This window comes from Phoenix dactylifera, unplaced genomic scaffold (genome assembly GCF_009389715.1).
Source record: "Phoenix dactylifera cultivar Barhee BC4 unplaced genomic scaffold, palm_55x_up_171113_PBpolish2nd_filt_p 000397F, whole genome shotgun sequence".
NCBI classification, from domain to species: Eukaryota; Viridiplantae; Streptophyta; class Magnoliopsida; order Arecales; family Arecaceae; genus Phoenix; species Phoenix dactylifera.
The window spans coordinates 214,082-234,343 of NW_024067841.1; the positions used below are offsets into that span (position 1 = coordinate 214,082).

A 20,262-nucleotide genomic window follows, 5' to 3' on the forward strand; every position below is an offset into this window, starting at 1 on the left:
GAGATATGGATCAGATGTATATCCACCATATCCACATGCGTTTTATTATCATGCTATAAGGATATAATTTAAATGTAAATTTCAATGTTGATTATTGGTAAGGGAATACAGAAACAGGTTGGATATAAGTAAGAATAATAACAGTTGGCGATGAAATGAAGCAGGATAGCATTCATTGGCAACCTTCCGTTCAAAAAGGAACCGCATGAACTGTAATTGGATGCCAACAATGGCTATATCCGACATTAACAAATGTGGATTACTAAGGCATTCATACATGGGTTACCTAGGTATCAGGAAATGTCATCAATCTAAAACTAATAGCTGGATCCGATAAAATATGGGGATGTTTAATGAACTTATGTGTATTTTGTGCACGAAGGAAAATTTGTAACAATAGCAGCAAGATTTGAATGCTGACGAAGTTAGATGGCGCATTTTATCTATGTGGCTGCATGTATTTTGTGGAATCCCAGATGCTGAGATAATAATATGTGAATCTAGATAGATTCAGAACCTGTGGATTCTAAATTTAATGAGATATATTGGTAGAATACTTTATTAAAAATTTAATATTTAACATGTACCCTGGCATCTAACACATTTAAATTTATCGGTATATTGTATCTGAATGGAGAATTGGAGTTTCTTTATCACATCTCTGCTATCGTCGTTACTATGCATGCCTGGTGAAAGTTACTGTAGCCCATCTCTTAAAGTCTTGCATGTGCTTTTGTTCTCTTAAACAGTTGGGATGACAGGAAATCAGGCCAATCAGAGGTTTTGATCTCTTTTAAGGACAGGACCTTGTGTTCCATTAAAGTCTGCTGCCAATCAAAGCGCGGCGACTGAACGGACCTTAGAAGGAATATCTGAGCTTCTCAATCGTTCGAAAAAAAAAAAGAAAACATAAAGGCTTTTTAGAAACCCCTTGGCACGTTGGCAAGACATAATCCTGGGGCACCAACATTCAAATAGAAGAAAGAAGAAAGAATTTGGCACTTGTTAGTGCGAGACTGCTTTGGTGGAAGAGAAGAACGGATTTTCGTAGAGAGATATAGTAAAGTATATTAACAATTTCTGAAAGCAGAATTTTGAGGCTTTTACTTTATTACGGATGATTGAAATTGCTAAGCAGTAAACAGGTTCTTTATTTGTACAAGTACGATTCAGCTCTTGATAAATTTCTCTTCTAATTATTATTATTATTATTATTTGTAAATAGCAAGTGACGGGAAATAATTATGAATGCTAAATATTTTTTTTGAAGTTAGAACTCAACTACTACATTACTTGTACTTCCCATTATGTTGTCCATTACTATTATATCATCACTAACATGCGTGATAATAAGAGAAAGCATTGATGGCCGCAATTTGTCTGAGAATGTAGAGCATACTCAATGTTATGTTAGGACCAGATTCATATGAGGCATCTATATGTAGGATGTATAGAGGTGCGATCCATAATTAGATGTGCCAATCCAATACGAACATTATATGGCAACAAGCCGGTTTGGATTTTGATGAGTTTAGATTTGAAATTCTTACTTGCTAATAGTCAGGTTAAGCCATGTCGATCCTTTTATACTTATAATTTATTTGGTTCGTTTGTGTATATCAAATCAAGTTAACTGGTAATTGCAAGTTCAATCCAACTTGTTTTATTTTTTAAAATAAATTACACATATGAAGTTGTATAACCTTTTGATTTTTTACATATTTAATATATGTATCAAATTCGTTTTTCTTTCCAATCCATTTAGCATTCCTACGTAGCCAATCTCATGGAGAACTTGGGTCTCACGCCCGAAGACTTTCCTTTTTCCTTGGCTGCCAAGTTTTCAAAAGTAGGCGTTCGCGTCCCAAGCACGTCTCTATATTCCTACAAGATCAGATCTCTGAGACCAAGCCATATGTACGGCCGCAGAAGCTTTAGTGAGCAGTGGGACCCGCTTGGGTCCAACCTTCCCGAAGCCAGCGCGGGGCCGCCGGCAACTCCCTCTCTCTCCTCCCACTCATAACAAAACGATAATTTAACAAGGGAACGGCACCCGTGGAAGTATTTGATCAAATTAAAATCTAAGAGAGAGGACTCGGTTCTCCAACGAAGGACAAATGACCGAAAGGGAGTCTGAAGGAGCGATGGACACGGAAGTCCGGATGGGAGCTAGTTTTCTAACGCAACGAATATATATTTCTTAAAGGCTGGACGCTGGAACAATGACCTCAGATGCTAGAAGATTACTAGTCCTAGACTTAAAGGAAAGAAGATGTGCCGAAATGAATGCTGTTCCCTGCTTTTGGCTCTTTCTTGGACACCTAGAAGGTGGTGGGACAGCCCAAGCGCTTGAAAAAAGAAGACCGAGTTAATCTGACTCGACCATATACAACATCTGGCTGGACAAGAATGATACGATCCACGCTCGCATTTGCCATCATGCTTAAAGTTCCAAATGCTTGGTTGAATAAAACAAAATTCTGAAAAATTTCAAAGTCAGAAAGAAGTTGTAACGTGTCATGATGAATCATAGGCTTCTTTACTTTTGGAAGTTAAGGGAGAACTGCCACCTTCTAACTCAAATTCAGAACCTCTCCCTAATATATGCATCAATGAGAGGAGCACCAACTGACTCAAGTCCTATTGGAGTGGTGAATTCTATTGCTACATGTTGGTGCATGGTATATTGCAACTGTTTTTTCCTTGAAGCGCAAACAAACATTTAGGCAGTAGTGTACATGGTAAATGTTTAATTGCTATGCCAGTTAATTTACATCACCAATTTTGACATGCATGTGGAATGACCTGCAAGAGAGCAAATCTAAATAGTCCTATTGACATGGAATCACCAATTTAGTGGTTTATGTTTTTTAGGGAAGTATTGCTCAAGGCCCCATAGATTGTGGCTACAAAATTGTTGTGGTTAGAAATCATTATGTGCCATTATAGTAGAACAAATTTGAAAACCAAGATTTCAAATTACTTCATTTCTATGCTAAATATAACATGTGGATATTCTAAATAAGTATTAAATTCTTGAAAAAGTTATTAAGATACATCTACCAAAAAAGTTTGATTCGTAAGTTGTAAGAAGTTTGATAAAATTGGATTACATATTAAATATTTTATACTTCAAAATCAACAGTATTGGATTATTTAAAGTTTTAAAATTTATATTGCTAATCATGACCTATATCTCCATGATGCCTCCCAACCAAAAATTATATTTATCAAAGGTGTTTGACTAGTGCACCGGGCAGATACAAAAATAAATGGGTTTTAATAGCATAATAAGATGGTTTGCTATGATTAGCGTGCTGGGTCCTTAACAATGATAATTTTTTAAGCAAAAACGAAAAAAGGAAGCGGAAAAAAAAGGATGGATGATAGATATTTAATGCTTCAATCTTTAGAAGTCTTCCGACTCTTTCACCAAATGGTTGCTTGAACAGATAGCCTTTAAGGCATGGAATATATATAGAAGAAGTGTAAAAAATGAAGTAGAAAATAAGTCTTCGAACTTCCAGGCTTACTTACGGGAGAAAGACTCCTAGGCTTTAGTAAAAAGGGAAAACTAAAAGCATAGACATCGGAAAAGTTACATGAGACCTAAATAGCACAATTAGATAGTATTTTGATTGTTCTAAAATAAAGAAGTAAATTTATATTTAGAAAGGACAAGTCCTAATTTAATCCTAACTAAATAAAGATTCCTACTGGATGCCTAAATATAAATATCTTTAAGAATCCAATCTATGCATGCTCAGGCACTAGTAAACTTACCTGCTTTATGGTGCACTCGAGCATCATCTCACAGTAAATACCATTCATAGATAGGAAGCCACCGAATCATATAATTTTTAACTTTACAAAATTATTAATTATATGGAACATAATCAAAAGATAGGGATCTTCTGCTTATATGATCCATTCTTGAGTTTCCTTTATAAACCTTTGAACAATATTTGGGACTCATTTTGTTTGTAGAAAAACAAGAAGAAAAGTATGATGAACGAAAAAATAATTTTTTTTTTGTTTGATTGGAGTTTTCAAAGGAGAGATATAGGAAAGTAGCATTCATATGAAAATAAGATTTTCATATTTTATAGAAAAGAAAAAATTATGAAGAATATGAAAAAGCTACTTTTGCAACAGTTGGAAATTGAGATTTTTTTTTTTAAAACTATCTTTAAGTCATCAAAATCTATGCATAAGATTTTTTTCTTTATTAAAATTATAATAGGTATTTCAAACAATTTTTTTTAGAAAGTAAATGCTTAACTCAATATAAGTCATTCCGAGGTATACCATTTTTTATTGGTTAACCGAATATATTAAAATATATCATATTTTCAGAAGTTAATTTTTATATATATATATATATATATATATATATATATATATTTATATTTGAAACCAAACTCGTGTTTAGGGGATATGCTAGTTATTTCTTCGGAGAACACTTCGTAATAACTTGAAACATTCCAAGAGGTCAAATCAAACCGAAAGAAGACGGCAGGACGGGCTGGATTCAGGGATTTTGGACCATGGGAGCGGTGAGTCAACATCAAAGCACTGAATTCCATGAACCACCTCATTACTAGTGGTGGCGGATCCCCTGTTTGGTGCCAAATAGTTTCTTGCAATATAATATGGTGCTAATTAGCCGTTATTGTTTGTAATGATGCTCCAATATATCTTTGCCAACGAAAGGATCCCACTTGAAAAAAATTAAGCTTCCAGATCAGCTGATCAGGTCCCATTCACAACCAGTCAATTCCCCTCTAACCGTGTTTTGCGCGCGAGCCATCAATTGCTCTCCACCAAGCTCACCACAACCTTCTACCCTGTGGCGACTCACACCAAAAACCTCCCAACGTTCAACCATGACTTCTGCTACATAAGAGAGGAAGAAGCCAACAAAGTCCTGAGACGAGACTAGCAGGCTCCCATCTCCTCGTTCTCTCCTGTTCCGTTGACCTTTTGCCTCTCTTCTGAGACATGCTTAAGGGAAACTCGGAGAACAGAATTGCAAGCCCAGGAGCTCTCTGGTTCCCGGGGGTGAAAATGGAAGGCTTCGAAGTGGCGCCTCCATCGGCGAGAGCGCGAGAGATAGCCAGGAGCCGAGAAGAGCTCCTCGGTCTCCTGCGAGACCTCCCGGAGTCGGAGTATGAGCTCTCGCTCACCGACCTCGTCGAGAAAGGATCGGTCGCTAATAATTCAGCTGCGAAGGACAAGAATTCGCCGGAAGGAGAACGCGACCGAGCATCATCTGCTGTGAAGGAGAGAAAGAAGAGGAGGAACAGCAGGGGCAGCTGCGGCAGCAGCAGTGATGGAGTGCTTCTAAATTTCTATGTCCCGGCTTCCTTGACCCGGAGCCTCACCGCACCAAGATCATCAAGCCGTGCCAGCCGTGTGGCGGCTCATGGTCATATGGACATCACGGACTGCAACAAAAGGTAACGCTCGATAATATTTGATAGGAATGGAGCGATGGCATATCGTTGCCTTGCTTAATTTTTGATGCTCATGTAATCGGTGAACTTTGAATCATTTGGACGAGAGTATTTAGTTTTACTTGTTGATAATTAGATAAGGACAAAACAAATTAAACAAAAACTTTCGTTCTTCTATTAATAATCCAAATTTTATGCGTTCTCCATCAGTTGAGCCGGGGAGATTCATGGCCTGCGGGTATGGCAATCTGTTTCATAGATCCTGTCTGATTGTAAGGATTAATAGTGTTTCGGAGCATCAGATCTGCGACCATAGATTGAGCGAGTGGAGTTGCGGAAAGGTGGTTGGTTCTCCTTAACTTGCTTATGTAGCTGAATCTAAAGACCGTGAAATTCCGCCATCTTGAAAACTCGGAGATAATATTGAGTATCCAATTGAACCCGAAACCAAGAGTTTGCAGACAAAAGGATTAATAATATATGTCAGGCTTTAGCAGTAGCAAACTCGGTACCAAACCGGTTACTAAAAATTGTCTGTAAAAGAGTGATGGAGAAATAGAAGAGATTGCTTACCATATAAATTATGATGTTTTCTCTTTTTATAAATGATATTATATGTTTGACGACCCATCCACCATTTTCTTTTCCAGAGAGACCATGCTTTTTTGCCACCCCTCGAGTTTTTTTTAAAAAAGTCCACCTTTGCCTTGGACAAGGTGCATGCCAAGTTTTGTCAGGGGCTTTAATTTTCAACGACCTCTTCTTTTTGCCAGATCTTTCTTTAACCAATATAACATCAATTTCAATGCCCCTCCATACATATCAGAACATACATTTGGCTGATAAAGTTTTGTTGGAACTATGCAAGTCTTGTGATATATATATGTGGAACAATGACCAGTGACCAAAATCCGATAACAATTTGACATCGTGACAGTTGGTACAGCATACCAGTTTCTTGTGTGCTATTTCATGATCAATCTACTGCCTCGTTACTACTAAATCATCATTTGAATAACTAGATGAAACTATGTTGCTCGGCTCTTTCAGGGACAGGGAACCCACCACGCTCGGATGTTGGTCGGCTTTCTGGGAGAGAGGGCGTGGGAAGTTCCGGCGACAGGCGTTGGAAAGAACGAGATGAGACGAGATGTCACTTGCTTCCTTCGTTCTTTTCCCTCTGGAACTCTGGTTGCTCTCTGGGCTCGTGTTGATGCCATCGGGCCTTGAGTTGGGTTGGCAATTAACTAGGCTATGCCTTGACCTTTCATGACTTCCTATGTTTGTGCGTCTGTAAATTATGATTTCTAGCTCAAATAGGATGGACTGACAGAGAACTTCGCCAACTTTGTTATATTTTTTTAATAGTAGTATTCAGCATCTGTGATTGATACAGGAGTAATCATGGATGGCTGTGATATTCTATCTGATCGATTATTATTATTATTTATTTGACTTGGCAAGAAACCTCCTATTTCTTTTTTTTATTATATTTTTTTTCGAAAAAAAAAAGAAAACTTGAAATCTTATGCATGGTGTGACAAGATCTCTGGTAACAAGTTGCATGAACTTTCCCAGTGGAGTGGTAAGCCACCTGTTAGTCTTTCCTGGCAGGTGAGAGTATTTATAACAGCGACGAGTTGGACGAAAGTGGCACGCAAGGTGCATGAGAGTAGGAGGATACGAATGCTCCTAATCACATTTGAACTCAAGAAATTTCTTTTGCTTTTACTTTATTGATAAATGCTACTTTCAGTTGTCACACTCTTCTTGCGTTTTTTGTTGAAGGAGAGCATGAAAGAGCCGAAAATGACAGAGACGGAGACGCATTTAAGTTGGAAAATGGTTTTACTAAACTATCTTTTTACAGTATGGGATAATGATCATACATCCAATTAAGCCACCTCAAGAATATACATCTTGATGCAACAATTGGGTGTCCCAACTGCACTTAACTCAGTTGGCATCCGTCACAGTGTTAAAGAAATCCTGTGAAGGTATCATCGTGGAATCTACGATCCCTATAGTATTTCTTCCCGAGGAAAAGAATTACCGATGTAGGAATTTTAAGTACCATTAGAGTCATCACGGCCAACAATACAAATGAGAGAAATGAAGGTGATGGTTGAAAATATCTTAGAATAGTCTCATATTGCGTAGGTTAAGAATTCTTGTAGTGTTTCTATAATATATACTTAAGCTGTGTTACTTAAGCTTTTAAGTCAGATCTTAACATGGGTTTAGAGACTATGCAATGCTAGCTTTAAATATATTGTGATCGATATCTAAAGATGGGATTGATTCCATTGGTAGCTAGAAATTAATTCACGAGTATTTGTAAAACCTCCTCTTTTACTCGTTTTTAGTCTCCTTCTATAAGAAAATAAATAAAACAAAAAAGATCAGCAATTTATTGCTGTTATTCTTTGAAAACCATCAGGGTGAATCTCTCTGATATATTTTTTTTTCACTAGATTTTTTCAAATTCAGGTTTTCCGGCAAGTTTTCCTAAAGAATAGTGCTAGTTTCCTAATTGAACTTTTGGCAAACTCCTATTTACCGGGCAAAAGGGATTTCATAATGACTATGGTAGGAATAATGTATTTGTTTCTTTATTTTTGTCTGTGTGAATCTATTATTTCGGTAAGTTTGTAAGGGGAGCTTCTCTCATTAGCTCCTGGAGCATTGCTTTCCACGTTATCGCTGCATTAGTTTTTGCCCAAAATAATGTTTTGAATTTGCGAGGAGACATTTTGTGAGATTTGGCTTAGAATGGGCCGTTTGGGCTAAAGCCAGTGGGCCCAACCGGTTTTAACCAATGGCCGGAGGAGAAACTAAAATAGAGGATCGTGATTGCGATTCTCTGCTCCTCCTTTCTTGGGGTAACGAAGGTAGGATCCGTGGTAGCCCCATGGCGGCTCCGCGGCAACTCCGCGGCCGCCTTGAATGACCGTCGAGTAGAGCTTCTGTTTATATCACATTCTAAATATAAAGTGAAAAATTCTTATAAATTTTATGGGTTCTTCCTTCGATATTGTCGTTTATATGCGATCGGCTTACACATAATAGCAAAGATGGCAAGCGTTTTGGAGAAATTCCAATAAACAATAGAAATGGTATATTGCACTCCCCTGAGCTTAGAGCTTTTCTTTTTTCCTTCACATGTCATTTTAGGTCACCCATTTTGACCCTAATCCAATCTATTTTGCAAGGCTCGATCTCTAGTAGATCAAACCTAACCTGTCAAATCTAATCTTTATGATTAGAGCAATACATAAGAATCCTTCAAAGCTGTCGTTTTTCTGTACTTCATGACATCCTGAGTCAATTTACCTTTGTAGCATTAACATTAATCCAACCCAATTAGAATGCGAGCTTACTTGAGAAATCAAGCAGTCCGTGGCCTAGCATGGCCCAATCAATATGCATTCCTATTCTGCATCTCTTGTCTCCAACAATCAAATTTTGAATAGTTCGGATCATCATTTAAGGATTGGGTTGGTGGATTGAGTCATAAATTGCTACTACCTATCTAATAATTCATTCTTGGAAGAGTCCAATATTCGAACCTTGATAGTGGCATTATACTACCATATTTCTTAAAATTGTTTAAAAGAATTGTGGTACAAGTACCCACATGACCGAGCAACAAATATCAATGGACGAATGGTAAGCATGCTGCTCATTTATAATTAGGGGTGGCAATGAATTAGGTCAAGCCAAGTAAGAACAACAATATATGAAACCTTGACTTGTACCAGGCCGGACTCGATATTGAGTCAAGATCTCAAAACCCATATCCACCTGCACATGTCATTTTAGGTCACCCATTTTGACCCTAATCCAATCTATTTTGCAAGGCTCGATCTCTAGTAGATCAAACCTAACCTATCAAATCTAATCTTTATGATTAGTGTGGGCCAATTTTCAAAATGATTTAAACAATCAGCATTAGGAAAATACCAACCATTCAAAAAATTCATATTCGATATCATAACAAACCAACATAAATTATTTCAACCCAAATAGAACTGCACATTCACGACTCGAGTTCGGTCAAAGCTCTAACCTATACCTGATCAATTTAAACTTTGGATTAAAAAAAAAGGTCCCAAACTGTACCCTAACTAAAAAATCTTTGACCCAAACCTTGTCCAAATAGGACTGGGTTAGATCGAGCTCTCTGACCAAGTCAATTTTGCAACCCTTATTTGCAGCAATACCTATAAAATCAAGTTCCACATGTAACCCTGCATAATTGGAGAAGTCTAATCTATCGACAATTTGTAGAACTTGGAACTTCCAAGCATCTTGTCTTTCGACTGTTGAGGAATAATAGTCACATATCGAATAAGTTAAGAATTCTTGTGGTACTTATATACTCTCGGGCCTAACCATCTAAAAGGTCTAATTTTTAGATAAGATCTTAACATGGTATCAGAGCCCACTGATCTCTCTTGTCCATTGAAATCTCCATGCTCCCACTTACTAATTTACATGTCGCACTTCTTTCCAAGTTCCTTTCCTCGGGGTCTACACATGAGAGGATATGTTGAGGAATAATGGTCCAACATCAGAGAGGTTAAGGATTCTCGTGGTGCTTATATACTCTTAGGCCCATTCATCTAAATGTTCAAATTTTTAGATAGGTTCTTCATATAGTATCAGCATCCACCGATCCTTCTTACCTATCAAAACCTCTATTCTCTCACTTACTAATCTACGCATCACCTCTCATTCTTGGTTCTGTCTCTCGGGCTCTGCACATGAGAGGAGGTATTGAGGAGTAATAGTCATATATCAGATAGGTTAAGAATTTTTCTAGTGCTTATATGCTCTCGAGCTTATCTATCTAAAAGCTCGTATTTTTAGATAGGACCAAAACATGATATCATAGTCCACCCGATCCTTTTTGCCCACCAAAACCTCCATGCTTCCACTTACTAATTCTTCTTGTGGTGTTTATATACTTTTGGGCCCACCAATCCTTCTTACTAATCCATGCTCCCGTTTTTGGATAGGCTCTTAATATAGTATAATCACCCACTGATCTTTCTTGCCTACCGAAACCTCCATTCTCCCACTTACTAATTGACGTGTTGTCTCTCGTTTTAGGTTCTATCTCTCGGACTCTACACATGAGAGAGGGTGTCGAGGAATAATAGTCTCATATAGAGTAGTAAAGAATTCTTATGGTGCTTATATACTTTTAGGCCCGATAATCTAAAGATGCACATTTTTAGATAGGATTTTTACATGGTATTAGCCTACTGATTCTTCTTACCTATCTAAATCCTTGTATTTCTACTTACTAATCCACGTATCGCCTCCATCCATTTAAACACATCACATATGGATTTTTAGATAGGATCTTAGTACCGACAAGTAATTGCTGAAGCATTCATGACTTCAAGTTGCATTTGTTTGTAGAATAAGAAGAATTAGAATAGAAAAAGTTATGCTAATTAGCATAGTTGTGCCATAAATTAATCCTATTTGTCCTGTAATTCGTAGAATGATGCTGGTAGAAGATTCTTTCTTTTTTCACAAAATAAAAAATGTAAGCATGGATCATTGCTTTATGATATAAGAGAAGTTTATCACAATTTTTCTGTGTAGCGTCGACATAACTATTCCTCACTCATGCGTGCTTTAGAAATAAATGCTATCCTAGCGTTTCGCCTGTAGAAAGGCACATTCACATGAAGGAATATGACTCGGGCAACTACAGCTGAGTCTACATACTAATAGACGTGTTTATACAAACCGAACTGCCGTCTTGGTTTTCCGGGCATAGTTTTAACGGGAGCGTGACCGAGGAATTATTCGTTAAGTTCGAGTTTCTTTTTACAAGGGAAGCTAAGCGCCACTCAAATTTCATTAAAAGCAGGGCGAGCTAATTAGTAAATAAAGGATCGCTTGCAGAAATGTTAGAACAGTGGTCGCACGAACTCCTGAGAACAGAGCTACCGGCCATCCACAAGAAGAAATGTTTTAATAGAAGGATCGCTTGCAGAAATCCAGATGCATAACTTCGATATGTACTCTTCCACGAAATCAGTGGTGAGAGCTGTACCAAAAAAAGACAAAAAAAAGAAAGAAAAACGGTGGTGAGATTAACCTTCCCGCAGAATCAACACCTCAGAACACCACCAGTGCACGGTCCCCACCAAGGAGGCGCAGTCTCCCTTCTATCGTCAGCGCCCCCCCTCAGAATTCCGTGTTCTCCGCCTCGCTCGCTTCGCACGAAGCTTCTCCCATCCCGGATTTCTTTGTTTCCTTGTTACCATTGCGACTAGGCTTTTGAAAACGCAGCCGCAATCGTACGATTTGTTTGCTGTTATTCACGTAAACTCCACGCCCTCTCACGCTTTCCATTTTAAGGCAGACCCGACCCTCAAGGGTGACGGGTCCCTTGGTTGAGCCCAAACATTCTCTGGTCCACGTGTAGGATTTCAAAGTTAAAAGAGTCTTTGCTTCTGAGCCCTATAAATTCCTTTACCGCCCGACCCGACCATATGCACAAACTCCAAAATTCTCAAGTCTCGCGCTCTGTTTCACACCTTCATTACACATTCACACATTTGAGTTTTAGTGATGGAGTTCGATGCACCAAACTATCCACTTCTTTCGAAGATGGCAACCAATGATGGCCAGGGCGAGAACTCGTCTTACTTTGATGGGTGGAAGGCTTACGATAGCGATCCATTCCATCCTACCGATAACCCAGAGGGAGTCATTCAAATGGGTCTACCGCTTTCGTCCATATATATAAGAAGAAAAAAGGATAACCAGGAATATTTTTGTTGAATTTTCATTTGTTATTAGACTAGTAAACCAGAATGTCTTGGTATCTACCATAACGTCAGCCTTGGAAGATTTCCATTTAGAAAAAAAAAGGTAGGATTATGTCGTGTTTGTAATAGACATCAAAACTTAAATATATATAGAGGAGCTTATACGACATACGCTGGATAATACGGCGTTGGAACAAGGAATGCTTCGCCAGGGTCAGCCAAACAAAAGGCCAATATTTCGGCAGCCCCGGTAGCTCCACCGCTCATCACTATCCTCGCAGGGTCAAAATTGATTCCTTCTCCTCTCACTTTCTCCATGAACTTGGCAATGGCCTGCAAGTTTGGACAAATCACATCGTTAGCCATTTCGCATTACATCCACAAAGCAACAACAATTTCCAACTTTTACGGGCAAGACCACCATTAAATCACTGTCAAGATTTCAATCATCATAGGAGTCTTAAGACAATTTTTGGTTTTTATGCTGGATAACTCCATTGAAAACTTCAGATGCTAAAACCTTTTGCAAGGACTCGATGCATCTTTGCAAACTTGACGACATCATTCATGACAAGATAAGCAAATCATTATGCTAGCAATAAAAAAGCTGCGCTTTTGTTAATTACCTCTCTGAATTCAGGCAGGCCGTGGTAATCCTGGAAATTTGCGATCGCTTGGAATTCTGGAACTCCCGCTGCAGTGCAAATGGAGGCCCTCTGGTTCTTCTTAATCCACTCTTGCATCAAATCCAGGCAAAGCTGAAAAGTACATAAATAAAAAAAACACCTAATGAGTAGGACACCCGAAGATTACTTTGAGATTATCGAACAGAGACCCTAAGTAACAGAAGAATGTGCAACAACTGCTACTTGGATTGGGGTTCGATCGGGTTGCATATTGATTTTTTTTTTTTTTTTGCAATGTCAACCATTAGATCGCATCTTATATAGATGTCAAAGTACTCCAACCTCTTTCTTCAAGCAAAGATCTTGAAGCGGGCTTTGTGTGATCCAACGGTTCACGTGGATTGGTGCTTCTTGTACTCCTATAGAGCATAGTCTGCAGCATATGAGAATATGGATATGCTCTGCAACTAAGTGGGTGGATGGTGTTGGTTTTGCGATTGTGATTGAAATTACAGCGAGGTATCGAGATGACTGCTGCTGGATATGTTCTTACCTGGTTTTCGGCTAGACCCATTTGAATGACTCCCTTTGGGTTATCGGTAGGATGGAATGGATCTCTATCGTAAGCCTTCCACCCATCGAAGTAAGACGAGTTCTCGCCGTGGCCATCATTGGTTGCCATCTTCGAAAGAAGGGAGTAGTTTGGTGCACGAGGCAACTGATCGAACTCCATCACTAAAACTCAGATGTGTGAATGTGTAATGAAGGTGTGAAACAGAGAGAGACTCGAGAATTTTGAGTTTGTATATGGTCGGGCGGGAGACATGAGGGGGTGAAATGAATTTATAGACCGAGAGGCAAAGACGCTTTCAACTTTGAAATCCTACAAGTAGACCAGAGAATGTCGGGTCTGCCTTAAAATGGAGAACGTGAGAGGGCGTGGAATTTACATGAATAACAGCAAACAAATCGTACGCTGCCGGCTGCGTTTTCAAAAGCCTAGTCGCAATCGTAACAGGGAAACAAAGAAATCCGGGATGGGAGAAGCTTCGTGCGAAGCGAGCGAGGCGGAGAACACGGAATTCTGAGGAGGGCGCTGACGATAGAAGGGAGACTGCGCCTCCTTGGTGGGGACCGTGCACTGGTGGTGTTTTGAGGTGTTGATTCTGCGGGAAGGTTAATCTCACCACCGTTTTTCTTTCTTTTTTTTGTCTTTTTTTGGTACAGCTCACACCACTGATTTCGTGGTGTTTTTGTCTTCCGCTCGCTTCAAGATTTTTGCTTGAAGAAAGAGGTTGGAGTACTTTGACATCTGTGTAAGTGCGATCCAATGGTTGACATCACAAAAAAAAAAGAAGATCAATATGCAACCCGAACACCAATCCAAGTAGCAGTTGTTGCACATTCTTCTGTTACTTAGGGTCTCTGTTCGATAATCTTATAGTAATCTTCAGGTGTCCTACTCATTAGGTGTTTTTTTTATTTATTTACTTTTCAGCTTTGCCTGGATTTGATGCAAGAGTGGATTAAGAAGAACCCGAAAGCTTCCATTTGCACTGAAGCTGGAGTTCCAGAATTCAAAGCTATCGCAAATTTTGAGGATTACCACGGCCTGCCTGAATTCAGAGAGGTAATTAACAAAAACGCAGCTTATTTATTGCTAGCATAATGATTTGCTTATCTTGTTATGAATAATGTCATCTTGCAAAAGATTTTAGCTTCTAAAGTTTTCAGTGGAGTTATCCAGCGTAAATACCAGAAGTGGTCTTAAGACTCCTACGATGACTGAAATCTTGATAGTGATTTAATGGTGGTCTTGTCCGTAAAAGTAAGTAATTGTAGTTGCTCTGTGGATGGAACGCGAAATGGCTAACGCTGTGATTTGTCGAAACTTGCAGGCATTGCCAAGTTCATGGGGAAAGTGAGAGGAGAAGGAATCAATTTTGACCTTGTGAGGGTAGTGATGATAAGCTGTGGAGCTGCCGAGGCTGCCGAAATATTGGCCTTCTGTTTGGCTGACCCTGGCGAAGCATTCCTTGTTCCAACGCCATATTATCCAGCGTATGTTGTATAAGCCCCTCTATATATATTTAAGTTTTGATGTCTATCACAAACACGACATAATCCTACTTCTTTTTTTTCTTCTAAATGGAAATCTTCCAAGGCTGACGATATGGTAGATACCAAGACATTCTGGTTTACTAGTCTAATAACAAATGAAAATTCAACAAAAATATTCCTGGTTATCCTTTTTTCTTCTTATATATATGGACGAAAGCGGTATTACTAAAACCTCATTTATATTTAACGTAGCCATATTTGTGGAGAGGTTTGAACATTTTGCAAGTCTATACACTGCATATCTAAAACCTACTCGCAAATGGTATCTTGGAACTCAATCATCTTATATTCATTATTTGCACAACAATATATAAAGCTAAACTTACAATTCATGTATCATGTTCAGATTCGATCGAGACCTCAGGTGGAGAACAGGAATCCAGCTCCTTCCAATTCACTGTGAGAGCACCAATCATTTCAAAATCACCCAGTCCGCACTTGAATCTGCTTATGAGAAAGCCCAGCAGGCGAATATTAGAGTTAAAGGGGTCTTAGTAACCAACCCATCAAATCCACTAAGGACAATCTTGGACAAAGAAACACTAAGAACCTTGGTCAGCTTCATCAATGCCAAGAGGATCCACCTAATCTGCGACGAGATCTTTGCAGGGACCGTCTTCAGCGAGCCCAGATTCTTTGGCGTCCCTGAGATACTCGAAGAGGATCCTAACTGTGACCAAAGCCTCATCCACATCATCTACAGCCTCTCCAAGGTCCTCGGCCTCCCTGGATTCAGGGTTGGCGTGGTCTACTCCTACAATGATACAGTGGTTCGCTGCGCTCGTAGGATGTCGAGCTTTGGACTAGTCTTCTCACAAACACAATACCTGCGCTTGCCTCCATGCTATCAGATGACGAATTCACAACCGAGTTGATAGCAGAGAGCAGGAGGAGGCTATCGGAGAGGCACGGGATCTTCACTTCTCGGCTTGCGCAGGAGGGAATCTGATGCGGAACGATTATGCACTGAAGCCTAAGCTAATGCGGGGTGATCATGCAATTTGATTAAGATCAGCAATCAGATTTTTAAAACTAGCAGTCACAACATAAAGGGTTTAGCGAGGCGATTAGATTATAATCGGAAGACTAACGTTCATGCAGTTAATCGTTCCTTTTAAAACGATAAAGAAGTACAGGATCGACGTTGGTTAAGAAACCAATGCTATTAGGGCACCCCAATTCTGTTTAATTTCTACTGAATGATTAAGCATAAGAAGATAGGGTATCTTGCATGAATCAATAATGATCTAATCATTAAATTTGTGGAAAGGTCTCACCAACACGTCGCACAGGACTTCTGGAAGAGGGAGGAAAGTTCCAGCGGTCCGGGTTGTCGTCAGGTCGCCCTTCGTCCACGCACTAGATGATCCGATCAGATCTGAAACATGACCTTCCTAAGATTAGTTCTAGTAGATAGAAACCAGGAAAAGGATAAAATTTCGGAAGAACTGAGGAGCCGGATTGGAAGGAAAAAACCGGGAGAAGAAAGGAGTCGGTTGATGCGCCGTCTGCGCAGAAGAATGTGCGGAAGAACAGGAAAGCCACTGCTCACAGAGAAGAGGAATTCAGGGGGAAAGGGGGAAAGAGAAGAGTGAACTTGCCCAAAGCCAAGTTTCAATTTCTTTTCTATTATCAAATATTTTTTCTAGCTTCCTTACATGTAGTACAAGGCCTCTTTAAATAGGAGAGGAACTTGATTTGCAGGAAGACTTAAGAGTGTTGGAACTTGCAATGGAGCGTTGGGAGCCAGCACTTGATTTGCCTCTTCATTTTTTTTTTGTCTCTTTTTGCTATTTCTTAAGAGGGTTGCTTTGAAAAAGGAGGGAGTGACGTTTAGCAAAATCAGTGGGGCGTTGCTGCATTGTGGAAAATATTTGTGGTGTCTTGGGAGCCGGTCCTTTTGAGAATATTTGGGAACAACAGCAAGAGGTGTCACTAAATGTTCTGATGTGATGATACTTGGGAACAACAAGAGGTGTCTCTCTGGCTTACGAAATAGGAAAGGTCACAGACGACTAAGCTTCCACTCTGCTTTCTGTTTATTGCTTTAAGCTGACCACGGATATTGTTATACTCTGCTGCCCGAACCTTCATGTTATCTTCAATTTTTGCTTCTTGGACATGAATGCAGCCAACAATCTCCTTCCCTGAAGTGGAACCAAAGTAGGGACGATAAACAGGAGCCTCTCTTTTCTTTTTTTTTTTTTTTTGTGCAGGTGCAACTTACATAGGACTCAAAATTCCAAATACAAGGACTTGACTGTCTTGACCAAATAGGACTCAAAATAGAATTAACCGGAATAAAATAAGTAGACTAGTAAAAGTAACTGGACTCAAAATGAAGTACGATTCGGACTCGGCTCTAACAATCGAGCCAAAGCGATACTGACTGACTGGTGTCCGCACCAGAATCCAGTGTTTGAAGAGCAACGCCAACCTCTTCTGCTGGATGGACTTGAGACTGCTTCTCCAGGAATTCACAGTTGAAGGAGAACTCGAGCTGTGGTGCAGGATAATTAACGATATCAAGCTCAATGTGTTGCCCGGTTCCTCGTTTCATTGCAGTGAACCTGGGTGGTTTAGAGTGTGCTTTGCCAACATGGATGATGAGACCATGGAAGTAGCCTTTCAAAGGATCAAGTCATATCTGCACTGGGAGAAGCAGCCTGCAGCATGAGCGAAGAAGAGGTGGCAGGCTGGGCTTCGCTTAAGCTTGCCTCGGAGGTTTGAGGGCATGACCACCATGACCCCACATTGAATGTTTTAGAAAATAAGGAGGAAAAGAAATTCCTTAGCTCTCTGTTTTCTCTGTAATGTTGAAAAAGATGGTGTCGACCCATGTTTTAAAATCTTGACTTGGAATGAACCATGGACTGGAGATGGAGAAAAAGTAGCACCCAATCCCAACCAAATCTTCTTGGTTCCTCAAAAGGATAAAAAAAAAAAAAAGAACCGTTGAAGTCACAAGAGGAAAATGGTCGACAATTAAGAAACCTACTCTGCAATTGATAAGAATAGAAGACTCCCCTTCCAAAAAATATTACAATAGAAGACTCAAACGTCATAGCACTGCAGCAGAAGTTTTATATGTTTCGACTTCTTATCCTGCTACGTGGAAATTTTTTGCTTGCCTCAAATAATAATAATAAATGCTAAGAATTGCAACCCAAAAGCATTGCCCACGTTGGAGAGCTTCATAAAGTATGTGCTCAAATAGAACTCTCCGATGTCTTGAACGATCCAAAAACCCAACCTTTCTAATAGTCGCGAAGAAAAAGCTTAGTGGATTACATTATAGCATCCATAAAGTTTAGACTCCTTATGTTTTTCGAGCCCGAGGATCCTAGATGGTGCGTTGCTTGCACCACAAAATTTGGTGCAGCGCTCCACGGCCGCCATTAGAAGATGAAGGGTCATCAAGTAAAGCAATCCATGTACGACACGCAAGAGTATCTTAACGATGACAAGCTCAATGCGATGCCCGGTTCCTCATTTCATTGCAGCGAACCTGGATGGTTTAGAGTGTGCTTTGCCAACATTGATGACGAGACCATGGAAGTAGCCCTTCAAAGGATCAAGTCATTTATGCGCCGGGTAAAGCAGGCCGCAGCGCAAGCGAAGCAGGAGAAATTCCTTAACTCTCTGTTTTCTCGGTAATGGTGAAAAGGATCGTATTGACCTTTGTTTTAAAATCCGGGCTCCTTTTTAAGGCCACTTGGTAATATTTTTTTGGGAACTTCCGTTGGACCTTATGACCATTCACCTTTCCAATGATATTTACCCTCAATTGTTCCAAGGCGACTGTTCTAACTTAAATCCTTCAACATGAAATTTTTTTCTGACTGTGAAACTACTCATCATCATCCAAAACTTATCCCGCATCTATAACGCACTTGAAAAGGACACGTTGGCAAGCTCATCGCTATTGCTGAACATGTGATGATAGTCAAAAAAGTTGTAATCTTATTAGATGCTGCCGTCTTCATAAAGTTCAAAACTATACAATGCCATTAATCTTCTTTAAACTTGATGTTGTCATTTGGTTTGGTTTTTGTATTTCTTGTACCAGTTTATTTTCATCAATGCAGTGGGCAGGGTCTACCATAACCCTCACATGGACACGGTTATATTTCACCGCACTATAAGAAAAAGAAGCAAAGTCGACGCTTGAATGCCAACGCTAGGGAAAAGCATCGGCAAAATTGTCTCCCGCGCTAAATTTTACCGATGCTTATAATGAGCGTCGGCAATTTAAAAGAATCAACGACGCTTAAAAGCGTCGTCATAGTCCTCAATTGAAAACGACGTTGGGAAGCGTGGGAACTGGACCTAGGACGACGCTTTTACACGTCATTGTTTTCCCCGACCTACAACAATGGTTATAAGCGTCGGTCTAACACGACGTGTATAAGTGTCGATCTTAAACGACACGTATAAGCGTCGTCGAAGGCGAGGACACCTCTTAACCCAGCGCCCGACCCCGATCGAGCCCTCATTCTGCCTTTATTTCTCCTCTCCAGCTGCGGCACTGCCCTAGCTTCCGTCTCCGGCATGCCCTAGCCTTCCGTCTTTCTCCTCTCCGGTGCCAGTTGTCCGACTCCAACCGACCGACCTCAACCCCTTCCGCCCGAGGTATTTTTCTCCTCCTCTCTCGCTCCCTCCTTCTCGCTTGTTCTCCTCCTTCTCCGCCTCCTCTTGTTCGTGTGTTCGTGGGTGTTTTTTTCTTTTTTTACCGATTCTCTAGATTCGCCTCCGCCCGAGGATCTCCTCCTCTTCCCTCCTCTCCGGCGCTGTTCGAGCAGCCCTCAAGACTCGATCGAGCGGTATCCCTCATGTCTGAAGATCTGCGTCGACCGACCGGCCTGAAGCAACGAGGTAATGCATTATGCTCTTGTACCGTTCTTTTTATGTGTATTTCTGTTGGATTTAAATTTTGTTATTTGAGAAAGGATTGGACATCCATATTGGAGATCTATTATCTAGTTATCCAGAGCTGCAATGGGACCCAAATCAAGAAATATTGTCCTTCTTTGGGTTCGTATGGTCTATGGTTATGGTGTTCTGAATTTTGTGACTGCAAGACCTTAAAATGATTCGGTACTGCTTAGATATCTTGTGAATCTCTTCATTGAAAAATCTAGGCAAAATAAGATTAATGAGCCCGGCCTCAGGATTGATGGGATGCATGTCTCTGTGCCATTCATTATTCACTGTTGCCAACTCATACTATAAGAAAGCTAATTGCCACTGTTGCTAACTTTG

At 39.9% G+C, this 20,262-nt stretch overlaps 2 protein-coding genes and 1 pseudogene across 2 annotated transcripts; 2 read left to right on the forward strand and 1 right to left on the reverse strand.

Moving 5' to 3' along the window:
- Nucleotides 1-4,911: 4,911 nt before the first annotated feature.
- Nucleotides 4,912-6,923, forward strand: LOC103718491. The gene is made up of 2 exons (XM_008807347.4): nucleotides 4,912-5,459; nucleotides 6,507-6,923. The coding sequence occupies exons 1-2, from the start codon at nucleotides 5,002-5,004 to the stop codon at nucleotides 6,598-6,600; spliced, it is 552 nt and encodes a 183-aa protein (XP_008805569.1). The 5' UTR covers nucleotides 4,912-5,001; the 3' UTR covers nucleotides 6,601-6,923.
- Nucleotides 6,924-12,027: 5,104 nt separating this feature from the next.
- LOC103718501 lies at nucleotides 12,028-17,758 on the forward strand (annotated as a pseudogene).
- On the reverse strand, nucleotides 12,228-13,683 carry LOC120105920 (1-aminocyclopropane-1-carboxylate synthase-like). The gene is made up of 3 exons (XM_039118700.1): nucleotides 13,433-13,683; nucleotides 12,880-13,011; nucleotides 12,228-12,586 (listed from the first exon to the last, which is right to left on the reverse strand). The coding sequence occupies exons 1-3, from the start codon at nucleotides 13,610-13,612 to the stop codon at nucleotides 12,413-12,415; spliced, it is 486 nt and encodes a 161-aa protein (XP_038974628.1). The 5' UTR covers nucleotides 13,613-13,683; the 3' UTR covers nucleotides 12,228-12,412.
- Nucleotides 17,759-20,262: the final 2,504 nt, after the last annotated feature.

Bases quoted from the DNA above. Each gene is read 5' to 3' on its own strand.
- LOC120105920 (XM_039118700.1), bottom strand. From the start codon at position 13,612: ATGGAGTTCGATCAGTTGCCTCGTGCACCAAACTACTCCCTTCTTTCG. The intron at 13,012-13,432 runs GTAAGAACATAT...TGTACTTTTCAG, and splicing joins TGGGTCTAGCCGAAAACCAG to CTTTGCCTGGATTTGATGCA. The intron at 12,587-12,879 runs GTAATTAACAAA...CCAAACTTGCAG, and splicing joins GCCTGCCTGAATTCAGAGAG to GCCATTGCCAAGTTCATGGA.
- LOC103718491 (XM_008807347.4), top strand. From the start codon at position 5,002: ATGCTTAAGGGAAACTCGGAGAACAGAATTGCAAGCCCAGGAGCTCTC. The intron at 5,460-6,506 runs GTAACGCTCGAT...CGGCTCTTTCAG, and splicing joins ATCACGGACTGCAACAAAAG to GGACAGGGAACCCACCACGC.